The sequence below is a fragment of the Dufourea novaeangliae genome, unplaced genomic scaffold, assembly GCF_001272555.1.
Source record: "Dufourea novaeangliae isolate 0120121106 unplaced genomic scaffold, ASM127255v1 scaffold96, whole genome shotgun sequence".
Classification (NCBI taxonomy): domain Eukaryota; kingdom Metazoa; phylum Arthropoda; class Insecta; order Hymenoptera; family Halictidae; genus Dufourea; species Dufourea novaeangliae.
This window is the reverse complement of record NW_015373974.1, coordinates 363,260-381,256: the sequence shown is the minus strand read 5'-3', so window position 1 is coordinate 381,256 and position 17,997 is coordinate 363,260. Positions and strand designations below refer to the sequence as shown.

At 37.5% G+C, this 17,997-nt stretch overlaps 1 protein-coding gene across 1 annotated transcript; it reads left to right on the top strand.

The window, feature by feature from the left end:
- The first annotated feature begins 222 nt into the window (after window positions 1-222).
- Window positions 223-16,517, top strand: LOC107187013 (Golgi integral membrane protein 4-like). The gene is made up of 7 exons (XM_015575002.1): window positions 223-336; window positions 11,126-11,308; window positions 11,642-12,084; window positions 12,337-12,468; window positions 15,507-15,916; window positions 16,274-16,389; window positions 16,462-16,517. Exons 2-7 carry the CDS (start codon window positions 11,128-11,130, stop codon window positions 16,515-16,517), a joined length of 1,338 nt encoding a protein of 445 aa, XP_015430488.1. The 5' UTR covers window positions 223-336; window positions 11,126-11,127.
- Window positions 16,518-17,997: the final 1,480 nt, after the last annotated feature.

Genomic DNA, 17,997 nt, shown 5'->3' with positions numbered 1-17,997 from the left:
GCTATCATTCAAATTTGGCGCGCAAAACCACATACTTACACACACCTACAAACAAGTCCCCACAGCGTCGATGGCGGACGGAAGGGGAAGGGGACGCCGAGGCGTCGTACACTGTTTAGAGTTCGTGGCGTTCCTTGTACTGCGCGCGTACTCTCCTAACCTTGTCGAGCATCGGTACACTTTCAGGTGTCTCGTGTGACATTATTCCGTCTGGCTGGCCGGACGATCGCGTGCTCGCGTCTCTTGTGTCTACAGAACACGTCTCCTACGGGACAAGAAGAATCTCGAGGACGATGATGGAGAGCTGAAAGTACGGTGGCTCGCGTTGTGCATGAGGTAGGGAACCTAACTTCGTTTGACCTAAGAAACCGTGTCTGTGCTGTGCGTTATTTTAGTCTCTTGGAAGATCGATGTGATACAATGTGAAACAGTAGGATTCCGTTGGGCAGAGTTATATTTGAATAGTGTTGAATAGTGTCGTATCCTGACTTTTAACCTCTTGAGGAATACTAAGATGTATGTCTATATATTTCTTTTATTGAAGCGTGCTTACAAAGATACGATGAATATTATTGTGAATAGACACTCGCTTGGAAGTTCCCTGAGAAAAAGAAAGGATATCTTACCAAGTGATTATCATTAATAAACTGCGGATGTTTATGCAAATAGAGATTTTTATGGACTAATTCGCTGAGATTGGAATTCAAAAGAAACTTATTCGTTGGATTAAAGTTTTTATCAAGTTTCAAATAACACGAAATTTTCATTAAGTGTTATGAAAAATTTTATTATTTTTATTTCAAGATGATAGTGTATGCTATAAATACATAAAATTCGCAGTCTGGTCATTAATATTCATAAATGTATTTTAAATAGATGCAGTTGACAAAGAAAGTTATTCTTTTCTGGTTTTAATAATTTATCCCTGAAGAGGTTATCGGTTAATGAGATTGTAGGATTGTAAGAAGTGTTATTTTGTTATAAAAAATTTTAGAATTTCCACGTTTAATCAATAGAAAATGGCGAAGTAGTTTTAGAAAGAATACTATTTGGGGGATGAATTTGCCCAACTGTGCTGGATAGTGTCGATATGGAAAATGTAGTGTAATTTAAGAAGTGGAAAACGTTAAACGTTCCTGATCGATTGGCTCGTGAACTGTCGGTCAACGGAAATTTTTTTGTGCACTGATCAATGTTTTTGGGTATGGTCTGGGTTAGGCCCAATATATGTGCAGGGTTTTAAGTGATTCCGGTTCAGTTGCGAAATCTGATGTGACTCGCGTGGTTTTGAAAACTTTAAATTGTATCAACCCTATTACTGTGTTAGAGACTGACTCTAGCCATTTAGTATAACGAAGTTCATTGTGTTAATTTTGTGATCGATATTTTTTCACTTTTGGGTAAGGTTGTGTAACAAAACTCCTCCTCAGGTTTCATAGGAATATAAACGTAATGTATGTAATGTATTCTGCATACAATGTATCGTCTTATTACAATGTGAAAGGACTAGTCCCTCAGAGCTTGCCCACTGCGTCCCTAAATTGGGTCATCTTTAAGAATTTCTGAAGATGAATGTAAGCTGAACTTTTATAAAATTTTTATAAATTTTTTATAAAGTTTCTTAACATTTCAGACCTGAATTTTCTTTTAAGAGTAAAAAAATATATTTAATTACACATTTTAACTCAGTAGACTGAATATTTTGTTACAAAAAACTTTTTTAGGGTTTTTTTTTGTTCAATTCTGAATTCACTAGACCCGCTAAAAACATTCAGAACATGAACAAATTCAAATTTCTAAGAATTATATGGGTCTGCAACACATTGTACCTAAGCCTTTGTGTGAAATTGTAAAAAACTTCAGGTACATAAATCTGACCACTAGGTCTGAAAGAGTTAAGAAGCTCCATAACTTTTGTGTTAAAAAATTTGATTTATAACAGGTAGTATAAAAAGTGCCGCGAACCTTGGTGTTTGACACCATTTGATTAATTTTCTTCGTGCAGTGGAATAATTTGTCAAGTAACTTCGAGGTTAATCACCCCGTATAAAATGTATAATTTTGTTTCCCCGCGACAATCACGATCAATGCGTACAGAAGAGATTGATAAACGATATGCACCGATAACAATGCTCGATAACCCGCGATAAAAGTTGGGTAATATGGGTAAATATTTGCGATGGAATCTCTCGGATAAATTTCCGGCAGCGTGGATATAGTAAGTGATTTTTTTTTTGTGTATTTTCGTTAATGCGCGTGTTTTAATTGAATATTCAAGAATTTAACAAAATTTTTTTTTCGATTATTTCCCATGGAGTTATACATGTGTTTCTTATTTCACGGTAAAAATAAACGAACAGAAGCCATACGGATGAAGGGTGTTATTTAACGCGATGCAATCAGGCAATCAAAGGTGGGTCATTAAGGTTAACGATGATCTCACGTACCGGATGGCACGTATGGTCACTGCAGTTCGACACAATGTTGGAATTTCACGAAAATTGGGGTTATACCTTCTGTCTTTAGTCTGGAACGGTTACTGATATTTGTGAACAAACCTGCATATCCTTTTAACAAAACGTATACAGTAACTGACACAATGTATGATCAGTATTGTTTAATTAATTTTTTTTATTCTTTCATGGTGATACATTTTTTCCCGAAAATTAAATTCCTTACACGATTAATATTATGTAATTAGTTAGTGAAACTGTCATTTTTTTTATTTTTTTACGATGAAGCATTCATCTTCCGAAAATTAAATTTATATCACTTTCGGTTAGCGATGTGAACAAGAATAAAATGTAACTAAACGATACAGGCGATTTTCTTAATTGCACGTTGAATTTCCAATGCTGCGCGGAGTGTGTATCTTGAGAACGTCGCGTTTATGGAGCTTATACACTATGCCGGTTCGCTATAAACCGGTTTTACAGTGGCCTTCTGAGAACTCTATCGTATTGACGATAAAATTGTCCACCGTGCAACATTTACGGGGCTCTCTCGACATCCGAATATTTTATGAACGTTGCTGAAAAATATTGTCAAGCCAGGAGCATAAAATTGCAACAGGCCAATCATGTGAATGGGCTGAGATTGACCCGATTAATCACTAGTCAATAAATCGGTGAGAATTTATGTGCTTGTTTAGAGTTATGTCCATCGTTACTCATGCCAAATTCCCGATACACGTTTAACATGTATCGTTTTCGATAACCAAAAAATAAAAGATAATAACATTGGATTAATAATACGTCATTGAATGACATTGTAAATATCGGAAACCGTATTCAGGCCTAGATTAAGATTTATAATAGGGGGGCACTAATGAAAAATTTGAGAAAAAATGAGGATATAGTCCTGTTTGTCCTCTTTATAGATAAATTTGAAAAAATATGGACACTTGAAAACTGGCCATATGAAAATTAATTGAAGTTAACGGCTGCACATGGGGCAGAGGGAAGACCCGTGCGTGCACGCGTGAAAGCGGACAGTAAAGGACGGGGATCTATCGCGCGTGCTCGGAAGTGTCAGTGAACTCGTATTCGAGACGGCTGCTGTATGGCCAAACGCCTCCTGGGCAGCGTGCGCGCGTTTTTCGTCTGGTCGAGACGTATCGTCTCCCTGGGCAAACATCCTCGCTAATTCGCGGGACTGGCAAGGACGAGCGGGTCGTCGACGAGCCAGGCTACACGGATGTAATTTCCGTTTCGCGGAACCGACAGACGCGGCACCGATAAAAGCGGCGCTATCCTAATTACCGGTGTCCGATTTCAGGCGTTAACCTTTCTCTGTGCTCGTGTTACCCTGATACTGATGGCGGTCCATGATGAAACGGACATATTTCTGTGTCGTATATACCGTTATCGGTGTTCCGACTTTGGGCACAAAAAGTCCTTTTGTAAAATTATTTGATTCGGCTCTCCTCGCCTTTATCGTGGACCTCTGTTCCATGCAGAGATGGGCAAATTCATTATCTAGATAAAAACTTTCAAATAAGGAATAAAAGATTAGAAAATGTATTTCGTCATTTTAAATTGTTTAAACGTGAAAATTTCAATTTTTATGATATAATAATACTTCTTTATGAATGAATCGACATTTGTCGAACATTAATCTTAATTTAATAATTAATCTCATTTAATATTATAAATTTTATAATTTAATCTCATTGACTGTTTAAAGCTCAGAACGACACCCATAGAAACTGCAGCTTTTCACTGTGTATTATTCGAATAAAATTCTGCCCAGTTCCATGTATATCCAAATCCTACTGAATCGGGAAAATTTCATAGATTGATATTATTATAATTTGTTAGAAAATTATACCTCATGGAAGAGTCTGTAACAAGTTTGTATAACATTTTGCATCTCGTTACTTAATAATGGCGTCACATTTGGATATCATATAACTTGTAATATGACACGAAAAATGTTATATAACATTTTTCTTTCGGTTTTTCTAACAAGTTCTGTAACTTTGCTATAATAATATGTTATGCTATACAGTGTAGACGCAGCTTAACAAAGGGAACTTCGGTCCCCGGAAGATTCTGATTTTTTTTGTAAAACTCAGTAGATTTGTAGGGAACTTGCTTTTGGAAAATTATTTGGCACGGCTTGCGTGTGCAATTGTGGAACCTGATACTCCCATGAACCATCTATGATTCACTTCAATCTACCCATATATGCTCTGGCTCGACGAGCCTAGCCGACGGAACGTGTTCACGGCTGGCCAATTCGCGCCCGTCAAACAGTTTTGGCGAGCCAAACAGTCTCGACCAAGCCACGCGCTGCGGCAACCAGTGTTATACAGGGTGTTCGAAATAAAATGGGTCTAACATTTTAGGTACTTACAGTAATGAACACAGTGGTGTAAAAAAAATGTCTGGTCAACAGAGGTCCTGCAATCAATCCTTTCGATGAAAACTACAGAAGTATATTTTTACAATTTGTTACGGATCTTCGACATAGCACACTTGCTACAAAAGCGATACGACTTGGAAAATGTGTTTTCTTGGAAAGTGTAAACCTTTAGCTTTGGAAGTTGGCTGACAGAGAGCAATTATGTTAATCTTATTATTTGGTGTGAGACTCTGATTTGTGACAGTCCTTTGCATTTCTTGAGACATTACAGTAAATCGTCGATTAGTGTTCGAAGGTTCGTCAGCACTGAACATCGAATATTTCGTAAACTAATGGCCACATACGGCTGAAACAAATGCAATTAGTTTCAGAATTCCAGGCTTTTCAAATATTCCATCCTTATTTTGTTATTGTCGTCAAACACTTCTTCTATTTACATTCGATATTTTGTGAAGTGATTCACTTGAGACATCAAATGCACAGTAAATATAAAATTTGATTTTGCATCGAAAGGATTTATTTCAGGACCTACCTTCATTAGACATTGATTATACGGAACACCCTGTACATATAGTCGATCGAAACTCTGATGGATCGACAAATTCCGGTTTGGGGTGGGGGCATGGGGAAGGGGAACCGGGTCATTCGATCGCACCAGGAATTGGAGAAACTGTGAGAACCTTCTCTACGTATATACGTTAGAATCGTCGACTTTTAACTCTTGGACGACCATACCCGGGTCAACTGTGACCCAAGTTTTTGAGGACGTCAGACCATTATTCAAACCAATCGTTATTTCAGTTATGTAAAAAAAAATAATATTATGAAACTTCCAATAAAAGGACGGAGTAGTTATTTGTTATTTGAACAAATCATGAATAAATTATTTAAATAAAGCTTGCACAATGTTTTTGTTTAAATGATTTTTAGATTTTGGTAAACGAAATATTATTGGGATAAATTTCGTTTTGACCGAATGTTTTTATAATAAAAAATTTATTTTTGTTATATATTATATATTGTTTAAATTAACATTTGCTTACTACTAATTAACCTATAGTAACACAAGCCATGAGGTATTAAAAGTCCTAATGGTAATCAGCTGTCGGGTAACAGTGAAGGAACAATAAGTTTTCCCGCTAGTCGATTCGCCTTTCTATGCATTTATCGGCCGCCGAAGACCTTCGACTCTCAGTGCGTCCTTGCTCGCCTCTACCGACGCATAAGTTATCCCAGAAAGGCCGTATAAATTCTTGAAACGCGCGTATATTTTAATACCCCGATCGTGTGGAACGATACACAGTGGATCAGAATAAAAATTTAGTAGCTCAAATGGTTAAAAATAAATTTTTCTTGAATTTCTCTGAAACCCACATCTATTTATCCTTGAGTTCCAAATGTATTGTTCATGAATAAGAACAGAAATTATGTAACTGAAGTTTCGAAGCCGAAAAATACCTATGACTTATGCCACTTTCACTCTTGACTGGTACATTTAATAGAAATTAGGAATTTATGTGAACATTTTCGGTTCGTTGATATTTATCCGATGACTGGGTGCAAAGGGTTAAGTATTCCCGCTAACCTCCAATTACCGGAAATTGTTATTAACATTTTTTTCCCCCTCAGAAGGTTACATTTCATTAGAGTATTCGTTGTTGATATTAAATTAGATATAGTTTCGTTCGCGTGGCAGCCGGTAATTTCGCTTCCAAAATTTTATGAAATGCGGACCGCATATTACGCAGGCTGTATATTAAATCGAAATGGCGGGAAATTTCATGGTGCCGCGGCGCAGGTTTGAATTATTAAGCGAAATTAAATTTGCTTCATGTCGGTGAATCTTAATCAGGTTTAACGCGATTTTATTAATAATGAAACATAGTAGAGACTCGGGTGACGGAATTTATCAAAACATATTTATTATTGTTAAACAGATTTATTTATTGTTATTTTATACGTGGTCACAGACGCGTACTCATACTCATCAGACATATAAGACTCGTCTAATTGAGTAATTAGTATATTTTTTTCGAGTTCTACATTTCAGGTGAAAAGTGACCAGATCACTGGTCGTGTCGTAAACCATACATAATCGCCTAGCCGAGCAATTAGTATGCTTATATATTATAACTCTCGGGTCAAAAGTGACTCTGCCACCGGCAGTGTTGTAAAGGATATGGACTAGTCAAGTAATTAGTATAATTTTTTAACATTTTAAAGCTCGGGTCCAAAGTGACCCGGTCACTGGTAATGTGAAAGACACGAATAACCTCTTCAAGGTCACAGTCACGGTTTTTTTCACCATCTCGAGATTACCATGGAGCTCGAACCCTCTCGAGAATCTCCTCCCGTTGCACCCTGTCCTTGTAATTCAACCTCCCACCCCGTGCAGACGCGAACCGCAGGTAACACGGAATATCCAATTTCCAGAATAAAATAAAGGTGGCTTCGTGGTATTGAAAAAAACGTTGTTTGGACCGGTTCACAGACAGATATCGATAGATCGCGATAAAAGAGGTATCATGACAAAGCATGTATCGCCCATTTGTCGCGGTTCTACGCTGAAACGATAAAAATAACTGTTGAAAACATTGGCCGTTGACTGGTATCCAATATGGCCGGGTCACTGGCGACCCATCGACGTACACATTCATCAAACTGTTTACGAGTGAGAATTTTTGGGAGATCCTGTCATGGGCCGTGGTTGACCAAGTGGTGGGTCATTATCGACCCAGTCATCGACTTTGGCGGACTGTACTACAAGGATTAATTGAAGTACACACTTTTCCAACTCTGGGGCAGTGTATGAAGCAACGGTAGGACGAGTTATACGATTATAATTCTCCTCGTGTACGTTGGTGCCTTTCAGGGGATATAATTAAGATGGATTAAACTGGGAGGCAGGAGACAAATGGTCTGCGGTATCTTCCCGCTGTTGTGGTGTTCACTTTGACTTCTTTGTGATGTAGGAAGTGGAAATGCGCCATGCAACGTGTTATACCATTTGCAAACGTGTTTGTAGTTGATTAGCATTTAAATTAATACCTGTCTGGCGGGTATTCATTGATAATCGTGTAGTCTTGCGATAGAAATAAAATGGGCACTAGAATTATGCTTCTAATTGTAGGTACTTGATTGCTTTGTGTATAGAGATATATTTCTAGGTCTTATCAATGATCTACAAACTATGCAAAAATCTAAAGAAATTCGAAATAGGTGTTGACGAAAAATGTAGGTGACTTGGTTAATTGCCAGACTTAATTGGTACCAAGACATGTGGATAGACCTTCAAAATTATTCCACATAAATTGTTTTAACGAACCTAGCAAATCGTTACAAGAGAATCTTTATAAAAAGATCTTTATTAGAGGTTGAGGTGAAGCTAATGGGTAGCATGTTCGTAATAGCACCAAAGGATTCAAGTACCTCTGATATAATAAGTACAAAACTAAGTCTGACCACACTCTTCCAATCAGGATATTTATTTTTTATCTACCTCTAGCCAGAATTAGGAATTTGGGTAACCAAATGCTCTCATGAACCATTTAACCCTTCGATAGTCAAACTCCAGGAATTAAGTATTATTCTTACCAGGAATGAAGTATTTTTCTTAATTTACTTAGGATCCGATTATGATTTCAGGTACTACTATAAATAGGGGTATCTAGTTAGATCTACCTCAACAGAAAGTTCAGAGCTACCTCGATTATTCTAATCAGTTCACTAGCATCTCATGTACCCAAGTCACAATGAACAATTTGGGTAACCAAGAATGTACCCTCGCGAGCAAACTCTGCTTCCGCTAGGGGAAAAAGTGGCGTGGGGAAAGGGCTTTCTACCATTTGGATTCGGAAGTTTCTGAAATTTATGTCAAATTAACATTTATTTCAGTGCTTAAAATAAATTTACTAAGTGGTAAGAGACTTTTCTTCTACGCGACTTTTTCCTCTAGTGGAAGTCGAGTTTCCTCGCGAGGGTACATCCATATGTGACCAAACCAAATGAATGCAATACAACATAACCTAGACCAAACACGAATGCAACACAACCTAACCTAGAACAAATATGAATGCCATAAAGTATGTAGTCTGGACTCCAGGAACAAGGTTGCCTCTGGACGTTTTATTGCATCGTTTACGAGTAACAGGTTCTCAAGGAAGCTGGAACTTATTAGAATCGCCGGGGCGAAGACACGTGAGGAGAAAACATGGACGGAAGACATAATTAGGACGAGCTAGCCTCCGTTTAAGTTTCCGAGCACTAGTCGCTACCATTACAAATTCTGCGGCCTTGTTCTTTGCTCGTTAAATTTAATGCCGGCCAATTCCCTCGTCTCCAGTGTGCTCGCTTGCACGCTTCGGAGGATCGTGGCGCTTGAGCAGTCATCTTCTAAAAATCTGCTTTCGCGGGAATTGTTCACCGTTTAGTTGCAGTCTCCTTTATTGGCCACGGTTCTCCGTCTGTTCTATGCTGATTTATATCTCTGAAAGATGATTTGAACCTGCATTTTTCGGTATATTAACGGATTTTATTTTGATCCTATTTCTGTAATCTAAAAACACTTTTGTTGTCCCAGTTGCTAGCCAACCTGTCTACATTTTTCACAGTTTGTTTCTTATTCAAATAGATAGCTATCTTATCAGAGTGTGAAAATAGTACAGCTTTAGATGTTAGACATCTGAGGTGTACAGTTACTTCATGAGTCCAAATTCCGAGGAATCATTTAGACTTCAAAATGTAACAATTAGTAATCCAGGTCTTGGATACTTAAATGTAGTAAATAGAAGACGGCAGATTGATGAATTTGTCATGTACTCAGATAATGAGTAAATGAAAACAGAAGTTCGGATATAAAAAAAGATAAGAAAATTTTGTATGAAATACACTTATATTTGAAACGCATAAAATAATTAATGAACTCAAAAGAGCAAAATAATTATTTTTAGCAAATAATTTATCGTAAGAATGATTCTCTTTATAAAATTCATCTACAATTTTATATGACGAATAATAAAAGCGTGGGGCGCCCTTATTAGGAAATCAAATTCCACAGAAGTTGGGTTAGGATCGTGAAGCGAAAGCGTGAATAATATTCAGCCGTGGTGAATTGAAGCTTCAACAGGTATAATTGATTGAAGAAATGACACAACGACAAGAAATATGTGGGGAATAAAACAGGAATTATTGACTACGCGAAATTCCAACGTCATTTCCAATTGCAAATTTTTTACCTTAAACGATGCAGGCAGTGTTGCCAGTCTGGCAATGGTACCTTGAGTTTTGTAGCATAATGTAGTATAAGCAAAAAAAATGTTCAGCCATTTGCCTATGACGTTTTGCCTCTTGAAATTTGACACCTTTAGGCACACGGCCTCCGCCAAACGCAAGATTTCCGACCAACCAGACTGGCGGTTTTGTGATTGGCAACGCTGTCTACATCGTTTAAGGTAAACAAATTTACATTTCGAAATGACGGTAGAATTTTCGTAGCCATCTGTCCGTCTATATTGTATGACCCGTTGCAGTCATCGACTTTCACTCGCAGTTAACGCCGAGACGTTGACTATGACAAGTGCCGGCGTAAATTACTTTCCTGTTTGTGAGCCTCTCTCACCCCTTGACCTTATTCTTCGTTTTCTCTTCACTGCGGGAAACAAAAGGATACAGTAACGTTTTCTCTTGAATGAATATTCAATTTTCAGTTTCTTTATTATATAGAAACTATGTATTATATATCGAGAGTCTGATTTACGAATATTTTCTTAAAAATGTTGTTTCCTTCAGTTTTCTTCTAATTTTCCTTTGTGCTAGCAACATTCTCAAAAACAGATTTTTGTAGGTTTCACCCAAGCCTTTGATCATTCAGAAATTGCTACCCTATGTGCCATGAAACTATAGAAAAATAATGAAAAATATCCACATCATTTTTGTGGATTGTTTTATTTGAAAAACGTGTCTGTTGCCAAATGGCAACACTGTGCATTCAAGATACAATATATTATTTTCTTAATATCTGGTGTTTTAATTTTACTTGGAATCTGATTGAATAGTGAGTTAAAAATGTATGTCATCTATCTCTCAGTTGCAGTGGCAATTGTACATTAATCTAGTTCTGTCCATGCCCTTTGTATAAGTAGATTCAGAGCACAAAAGTGTACTTATATTGCATAGAGGTAAAATGATTTCAGGAGATTATATTGAAGTGTATTTGCAGTGATCGGTGGAGTAAAGGAAGTATGGTCTCCAATGTTTTCAGAGATGAGCGGTTCTCGACTTGGCAGGGGCCGAGGTGGCCGCCTGGCCGTATACGGGGGTTGTGGCGTGGTGGTTGTTCTTTTGGTGATCCTTTACCGGGCCGCTACCTCGGAGATGGCCAGGCTTCGAGAACTTCACGTCCAGTGTGCTCATCAGCAGGAGGCCCTTGCTGCTCAGCTTCAAGGTACGAATCACTGTCCCCCGACAGTTAGGTATCCTTAACGTCTTGCTCTCGTATTTCACCAGTAATGATAGATCTGAGATCATTTAAAACAATATGTGGATACCAGAAATGTGTACATAATATAATTTGCTTCTCTCTAAAGGTGTAAATACTAACAGGGTTAAATAAAATTGTAATGTTTCCATGGACACATTAATACGTATGGAAGATATACACAATATTCATTGTATAGTAGATGTTGAAAGTTGCAGAACATCAAAGGGTTTACTTAAAGTTAACACATTACTTGTCTGTGAACAAGAGTATTCATGGACCTGTGCAATTGGTTTTCAGTTATATTTGAGTACAAAGTGCGACTGGAGAAGTCTCTGGCTGAGGAGAAGAGCTCAAACGTGGCAGTGAAGCAGGAGCTCCAGCAACGTGCCTCTAGAGAGAAGTCCCTACGCGACAAGGATGGCAGAGAGGCGATGCAGAGGTTTGAATCCTTGCAGCAGACGTACAAGATCCTGCAGTCGGAGCACCAGGATCTCCAGGAGGAGTGCAAGAAACACGAGAGCCAAGCCCTGGAGGATATGAACAAGCTGGAAGGAACGCTTCAAGAGCTACGGATTCACATGAATCATCTGAAGAACAAGTACCTGGAAGTGGAGACAGATAAGGGAAGAATTGAGGACAAGTACAAAGATCTATTAAAGAATCATGGCAATACGAACAGCACTATTGAGCATCTCAAAAAGGAAGTGTTTCAGTTGACCCGTGAACTGGAAGAAGCTAGGGTATGAGGTTATGTTTATTTCTATTTCTTGTCTGTAAGCCAGACTTGTTCAGAGAATAAAAATTATACTTTGGTAGTGACCGGTTCCAAGCAGTTTCATTTCATTAGAAAAACTTCAGAGCACTAAGGATAACTACTAGTTTCAGTATTAGAATTCAAGTGTAACTCTGTCAAAGGCAGACGGAAACTATTAGATCAGTGTTCGATATGGGAATATTGTATTGCAACGGTTCCTGAACTCTTCTGTTGTCAGAAATTGTCGAAAAGCACTTCGCCTGGCCCAAGCATAGCGAGCCCCCGAACTTCCCAGAAAACGGGGCAAGACATGAAGTCCGCTGATGCAGGGAACGCTGGGCAACCGAATCGTCCGTCGCCACTGCAACAGGTAAGTCCACTGAACAACAACGACAATAATAATCCGCAGCCCGTACACCCGCCCCCTAATCACTACGCGATCGGGGACTTCGTAAAATCGAACGACCAACCTGTCGTCGACGACACGAACGAGAACAACAACATTCGTTTCGCCCAGAAGAACGGAAACATCGTTCCCGTGGGCCCGAACGAAGCGAGAGACCCGGAGCAGCTGCGTGACTCGCTGCCGTTGCCATTGCCCTATGACGTTTACGAGAAAAACAAGCAGGAAGACGATCAGCGTGTAGACAACGATCAGAAATCTGGAGATGAGAGAAATGAGAACCCTGATGAGGATCAGCCGAAACAGGTGATACCACCGCCCAGTAGAGACAATGAGAATGTTGGCGACAAAAAGTCATCTTCAAACTCACCGAGGCACGAGCTCCTATTGTCCAACGAGAACACTGGTGCCCTACAGAAACCGTAAAGAAAGAGAAATTGTGGGTCAGAATAATGTGGAGGTTGTTAGGCAAAAGTTTCAATCAGTTTTGTTGCTTAAGCCAGTCTGCTGTCTGACTGATAAAATTAGGCTTGGTAGCTACAAACTGTTTGCTGGGGTCTTGTCAAATCCTTCAAGATAAGTTCTGTGATGAGTTTGAAAGAGAAGCATACAATGAAGTCACTTGAGAGGTCAATTTCTTGATAAATGGTTATGCTTCGGGTCAGATTTTTGCTGTTGATTTTGAAGAGACACTTGCACCGTTTGACAAGAAGCACTTGATACGTAAACATTTACAAGCTAAGGTATTTTTTGTTTTACACAAACCAGAAAGAAATTCATGCTCCATCCTGTGGAGATTTGAAGGAAGTGTGACTTTATGCACTTCAGTTGTAGATCTGCTTTGCAGGGATCTGAGATTCCTTTTTGGTGTAACTTAACTTGGTAATATGTTTACACATGCACGTAACTTGCATGGTTTTTCTTTTTATGACTGGGTGCTGTAGATAATTTTTCACTAATCGATTCTGGACAATTTGGTGGCAATCAATAGGATATCAGATTATCTTTGCATTTCTAGTGAATTGTTGTGGATTGAGTGTGTTCAATGGTGGTGCTCGATACGAGCAGTTTGTTTGGCTAAAGACGTTAGAAATTTATTGTTAATGAGGTTAGAAAATTGTATGTATAGGAAAGTGTTAAACGAGAGAAAGAGGTAATGAAATCTTGAATGCATGACACGACAACTTAGCTGGTAATTTTATTTCTGTCATTTCACTTAATATTAATGATTCCATTCGTTTTTAAAAGGTGATATCAGTGATATGCGAGTTGCCTTACGGACTATTTTGTAATTAAGTGAGGGTGATAGAGAAGTCTAGTGCCAAGAATGCGAACTTTCGCAGTCTTTAGAATGCTATTAAAAATGGGGTGAAATATAATGACAGATGTGTACACAAGTATTTTATATATATATATTTTTTTTTATTGGCGTCAGCGTGAACTTTGTCACGCATTGTCTCAAATTTGTGCGTGTGTTTATCAGAAACCCGAACTGTAAAGAACTATGAGTTTGTTTATAATGTTTCGTTAATCTATACAAAATTCACTAACATGTTTTATTTATATTATTTTAACGGCTGAAGGTTTTTACAAATTTTTACATTAGGTATTAACATTTACTTTTACGTAGGCTTCTTAATTAAGAATTTGATCAAATGCAATATTTTAGACACTTGCTGTAATAAACAAAAGGTTTCGGTGATTTTTTTTGTCACAATTATTTTAGCGATTGTGTGATTGTCGATCGCATTTTCATTTCACCTTTTTGGTTTAACTTGTGCTGTCAATACTTAATGATTTGTATCTGTGAAGAAGAATGTTGTAGTCTGTGAAGAAGGAACAAAAGAATCATGTACATGTAGCCTGCAAACCGTATTGAATGTGCCTGTATGTTCGTGTCAATGATGCCTTAATAAATTGTTATTATTTTGATCTGCTTGCATTTTTTCTGGCACCCTTGCACAACGTAACGAAACTAAAATCTGCTTCTATTTTACTAGTCTGCTACAATGATACATATAAATCTGCATTAATCCCTTAAAAGTTAAAAAAACAAATGAAGAAAGTGAAAATAATTGGTGAGTTGGCTTTCTTTTTACCATTCTCTTATCTCAATAATATTAATACATGAGGCATTAATTGGAGACTCTGCTAATTGAAATGGATCACAGAAGATTAGAACTTTTTTGCTCTTACTTTTTTATTAAACGAAACTACCCCGCAGTCGGTTTTTGCTATTATAGTTGCATTTGAGTGTTGTTTCTATGAAATGTCATTTGAAACAAAGTTCAAGTGTTAAGAAAAAAATTATAAATCGTATCTTTAGAATATTTTCACTTCTGCTGGATGGTTCTCTATTCCTCAAGCAGCATGCTTTATACAAATTTCTATAGTAATATGCTTTTGTAGCTTCAAATAAGAGGCCTAGGTTTGAAAAACACCTATTCTGTTTTATCAAAAGAATTCTTACAGGTAAGTGAATGCTCTAAAACTTGCTGCATTTAATAACTTCAAAACTTCTTTTACATTATTATTACAGGTTACTTAAAACATATTATTCGAAAGTATATATTAACACATCTGCACTGTAATTTACTTATATTTAACACAATCCGATCTCAAAAATATTTACAAGAAATCAACTCAGTAATTATTGACTTAATGCTCGAAAACAAATATCATATCAGCATTTAATTTTTAGTGTATCAGCATTTTAATATACTTCACATGGAACTTTTATCCCTAGAAGCCGTAGGTAGATATCTGCACCATTTTGCTTTTAAAATTCAGTATAACAAAGAGTATAATAATGTTTAGCTTAGAATCCAACTTCTAATACTTAGAGCCCGATAGAATCCTTCATAGAGTACATTTTAGTGTGATTTCAATTTCTGTAAATTGAATCAAACCTACTAATAACTTAAAGAATTGTCATTGTCATCTAAACAATTTTATTACAGCGATCAAGAATTTTCATTTAATCCCTGAATGAATCAATTTTTCAGAGCACTGCAGCAAGTAGTTCCATGAAGTCCATCCCAGCAATGAGGCTGGAGACATCAACGTCTGCGAGTAACCCTAATCCAGCATCCACAGCCGCGGATAAATCGCTTCCGGCCGCGAAACAGGCGTTGAAGGCCAAACTTCCGATGGGTGTACCGCCGATTCCGGTGATGATCGATCTGAGGCAAGAGAATCGCAAGGAGAAACTGGACGAGGACGCAACAAGGAAGAAGATCGATCCCAAAAAGAAGGACACAGGGAGCCAGGAACACGAGGTTGAAAATGAAAATCTGGATCCGGGGTTTCCGGAAAGAAAAAACGATGGACAGATGTCTGACAGGCGGGGATCACCCGATGTCGGTCCTGGTGTCCAGGAATTTGGGGACGAACTCAATAATCTCCCACTTCCTGGGTGTGTACATAATCTTACGTCAAATTCATTTACTTCCAGGGTGATCGTCCTTTAACAATTAATACAAGGCGAGCCGCACAACTGGATCAAGTCACATTCCTTTTTCTGGTTGTGGTTAGAAAAACATTTTTAGAGGTTTGAATGGTTCGAAGAGAATCTTACTTGAACTTTCTAAACCTTTAAATGGGTACTTTCCGTAACCTTGTGACCAGAAAACTGATCACTTTGACCAGCTGTATTGAACAATTTGTACATCCATCGAGAAATTCTCATTTCCCATTGACATTTATAAGAATATAATAGACAGATAACGTGTCGTTCGAAGCATGTATTAAAACACATCCCAATTACTTTTAGCCTCAATGATGGAGACAGAATTCTTGACGAGCATTATGACGTGGCTGATGACGCGAAGGAGCTCCAACAGAAGAATAGTGACACTAACTTAAATGAGGATGAGGATGAAGCTGAAGGTGATTGGATTCTCCAAGAATATTTTTATTAAATTATTTTTTGTTTGTCGAGCTTTTGTTTGATTCTTTTAGACGAGGACGATCAAATAGACTATTCACAGAACTTGAAGCAAGTGAAACGTGATTGAGAAAACATGGTTAAAGGTAGGGTAGCATCACCACTTAAGAAGCCATCAGTTACTTGAACACTGGGTTATGTTGAGGACAATTCAAGTCTGACAGAAATACTTATGATTACGGATTTGGACTGCAAGAAGGACTCGTAATTAACAATTATGGTTAGTGACAACCTTTTACTTCTTTATTACTTAATGGCTACCAGGATGAGTTCTCTGTTAAACAGAGAATTTCACTGTTTCTCCATTGTACGTCACAATTGAGAAAACTCGTACAAGGTTGTAGCCAAAATATTTAGATAGTCGATAATTGTACCCAGATACTATTTAAGAATCGCTCTGCTCGGCTAAGAAACAAATTGTATTTTTATTCGAAAAATTTCTGGGTAGGTTCGAGCAACGCGTCGATAGATGAAACAGACTGTATTTTTCTAGATTTAAATGTACTATAAGAAAAAGCAAATTAGGTATGTCACGGTAAGAAAATAATCTCTGTTGTAAAAGTTCACTCTTTCAATGGCAGAGGCACGCACGTGTCATTTTCATTAAAAGTGGAATGTGTAATGTAAGCTTGAATTGGATTAATTTCGAAGACATTTACATTGCTTTCTATTTGTATGGATTTTTTTTTTTTGCATCGTAATTGAATTCGTGGTTTTCGTTTGTGGAAAACCACCATTCTGCCAATGTGAGAGTCAATCGCTTTCTTCCCTGAACGAGACGACGTAAGCGGAATCGTGATTTAAACCGAGTGGTGTATTCAGGCGACTGTTCTTATCGAAGTCGTGCAATATGATCGATACGAAATAAATAAACCGTGAGATTTATTTATTGCCTACGAGCCATTATTCAGGCGCTAACAATCAAGACTTAAACAGAATGAAAGATAATATACATTAAGGAATTTACTACGGAAAATAGACTAATATTTGTTATGATGTAGATATCGACTTATACACTGACACGGAACAGTGACTTACTTGTACATAAAATTCTTTTGGTAATAAAAGTTGAAAAATCAGTTTATTGCCTCCGTCGTACTTTCTTGTGATTTTTAAGGAACATAATTATGTGAACAACAGTTTAGGCAGGTCTTATTGAGACAATCATTTAATATTGTTACTCTATGTATAGTGAATATACAAGTACGGGCACAAATTAGGTGTTTTCTAATATAGATTGCCTAAAACGAAAAGAACATTTATCTCGTACATTTTATATAATTTTCTGATAAAAAATCAATTCTAATTTTCATCTTGTAAAAAGTACTTCACTCCCATTGTAGTACAGGGTTTTTACATTTTTGGAGGAATTGTAGTATAGCGCCACCTACTGTTCAGGATTAGTTCAGCTGGTCACCGATAAGTGGCACTACAATGCAATTTTTTTTAAAAACAATTGCACGTCCTCGACCTGGGGAGGCGCCAATAGTTCTTCCGACACTCGACAGATGTCACAAGTACTTTCTGGTTGTTTATGTGATTATTAATGA

Excerpts from the sequence above, each read along its gene's own strand:
- LOC107187013 (XM_015575002.1), top strand. The coding sequence starts at position 11,128 with ATGAGCGGTTCTCGACTTGGCAGGGGCCGAGGTGGCCGCCTGGCCGTA. Across the intron at positions 11,309-11,641 it reads CCTTGCTGCTCAGCTTCAAG|TTATATTTGAGTACAAAGTG; the intron begins GTACGAATCACT and ends ATTGGTTTTCAG. Across the intron at positions 12,469-15,506 it reads GTCCGTCGCCACTGCAACAG|AGCACTGCAGCAAGTAGTTC; the intron begins GTAAGTCCACTG and ends TCAATTTTTCAG.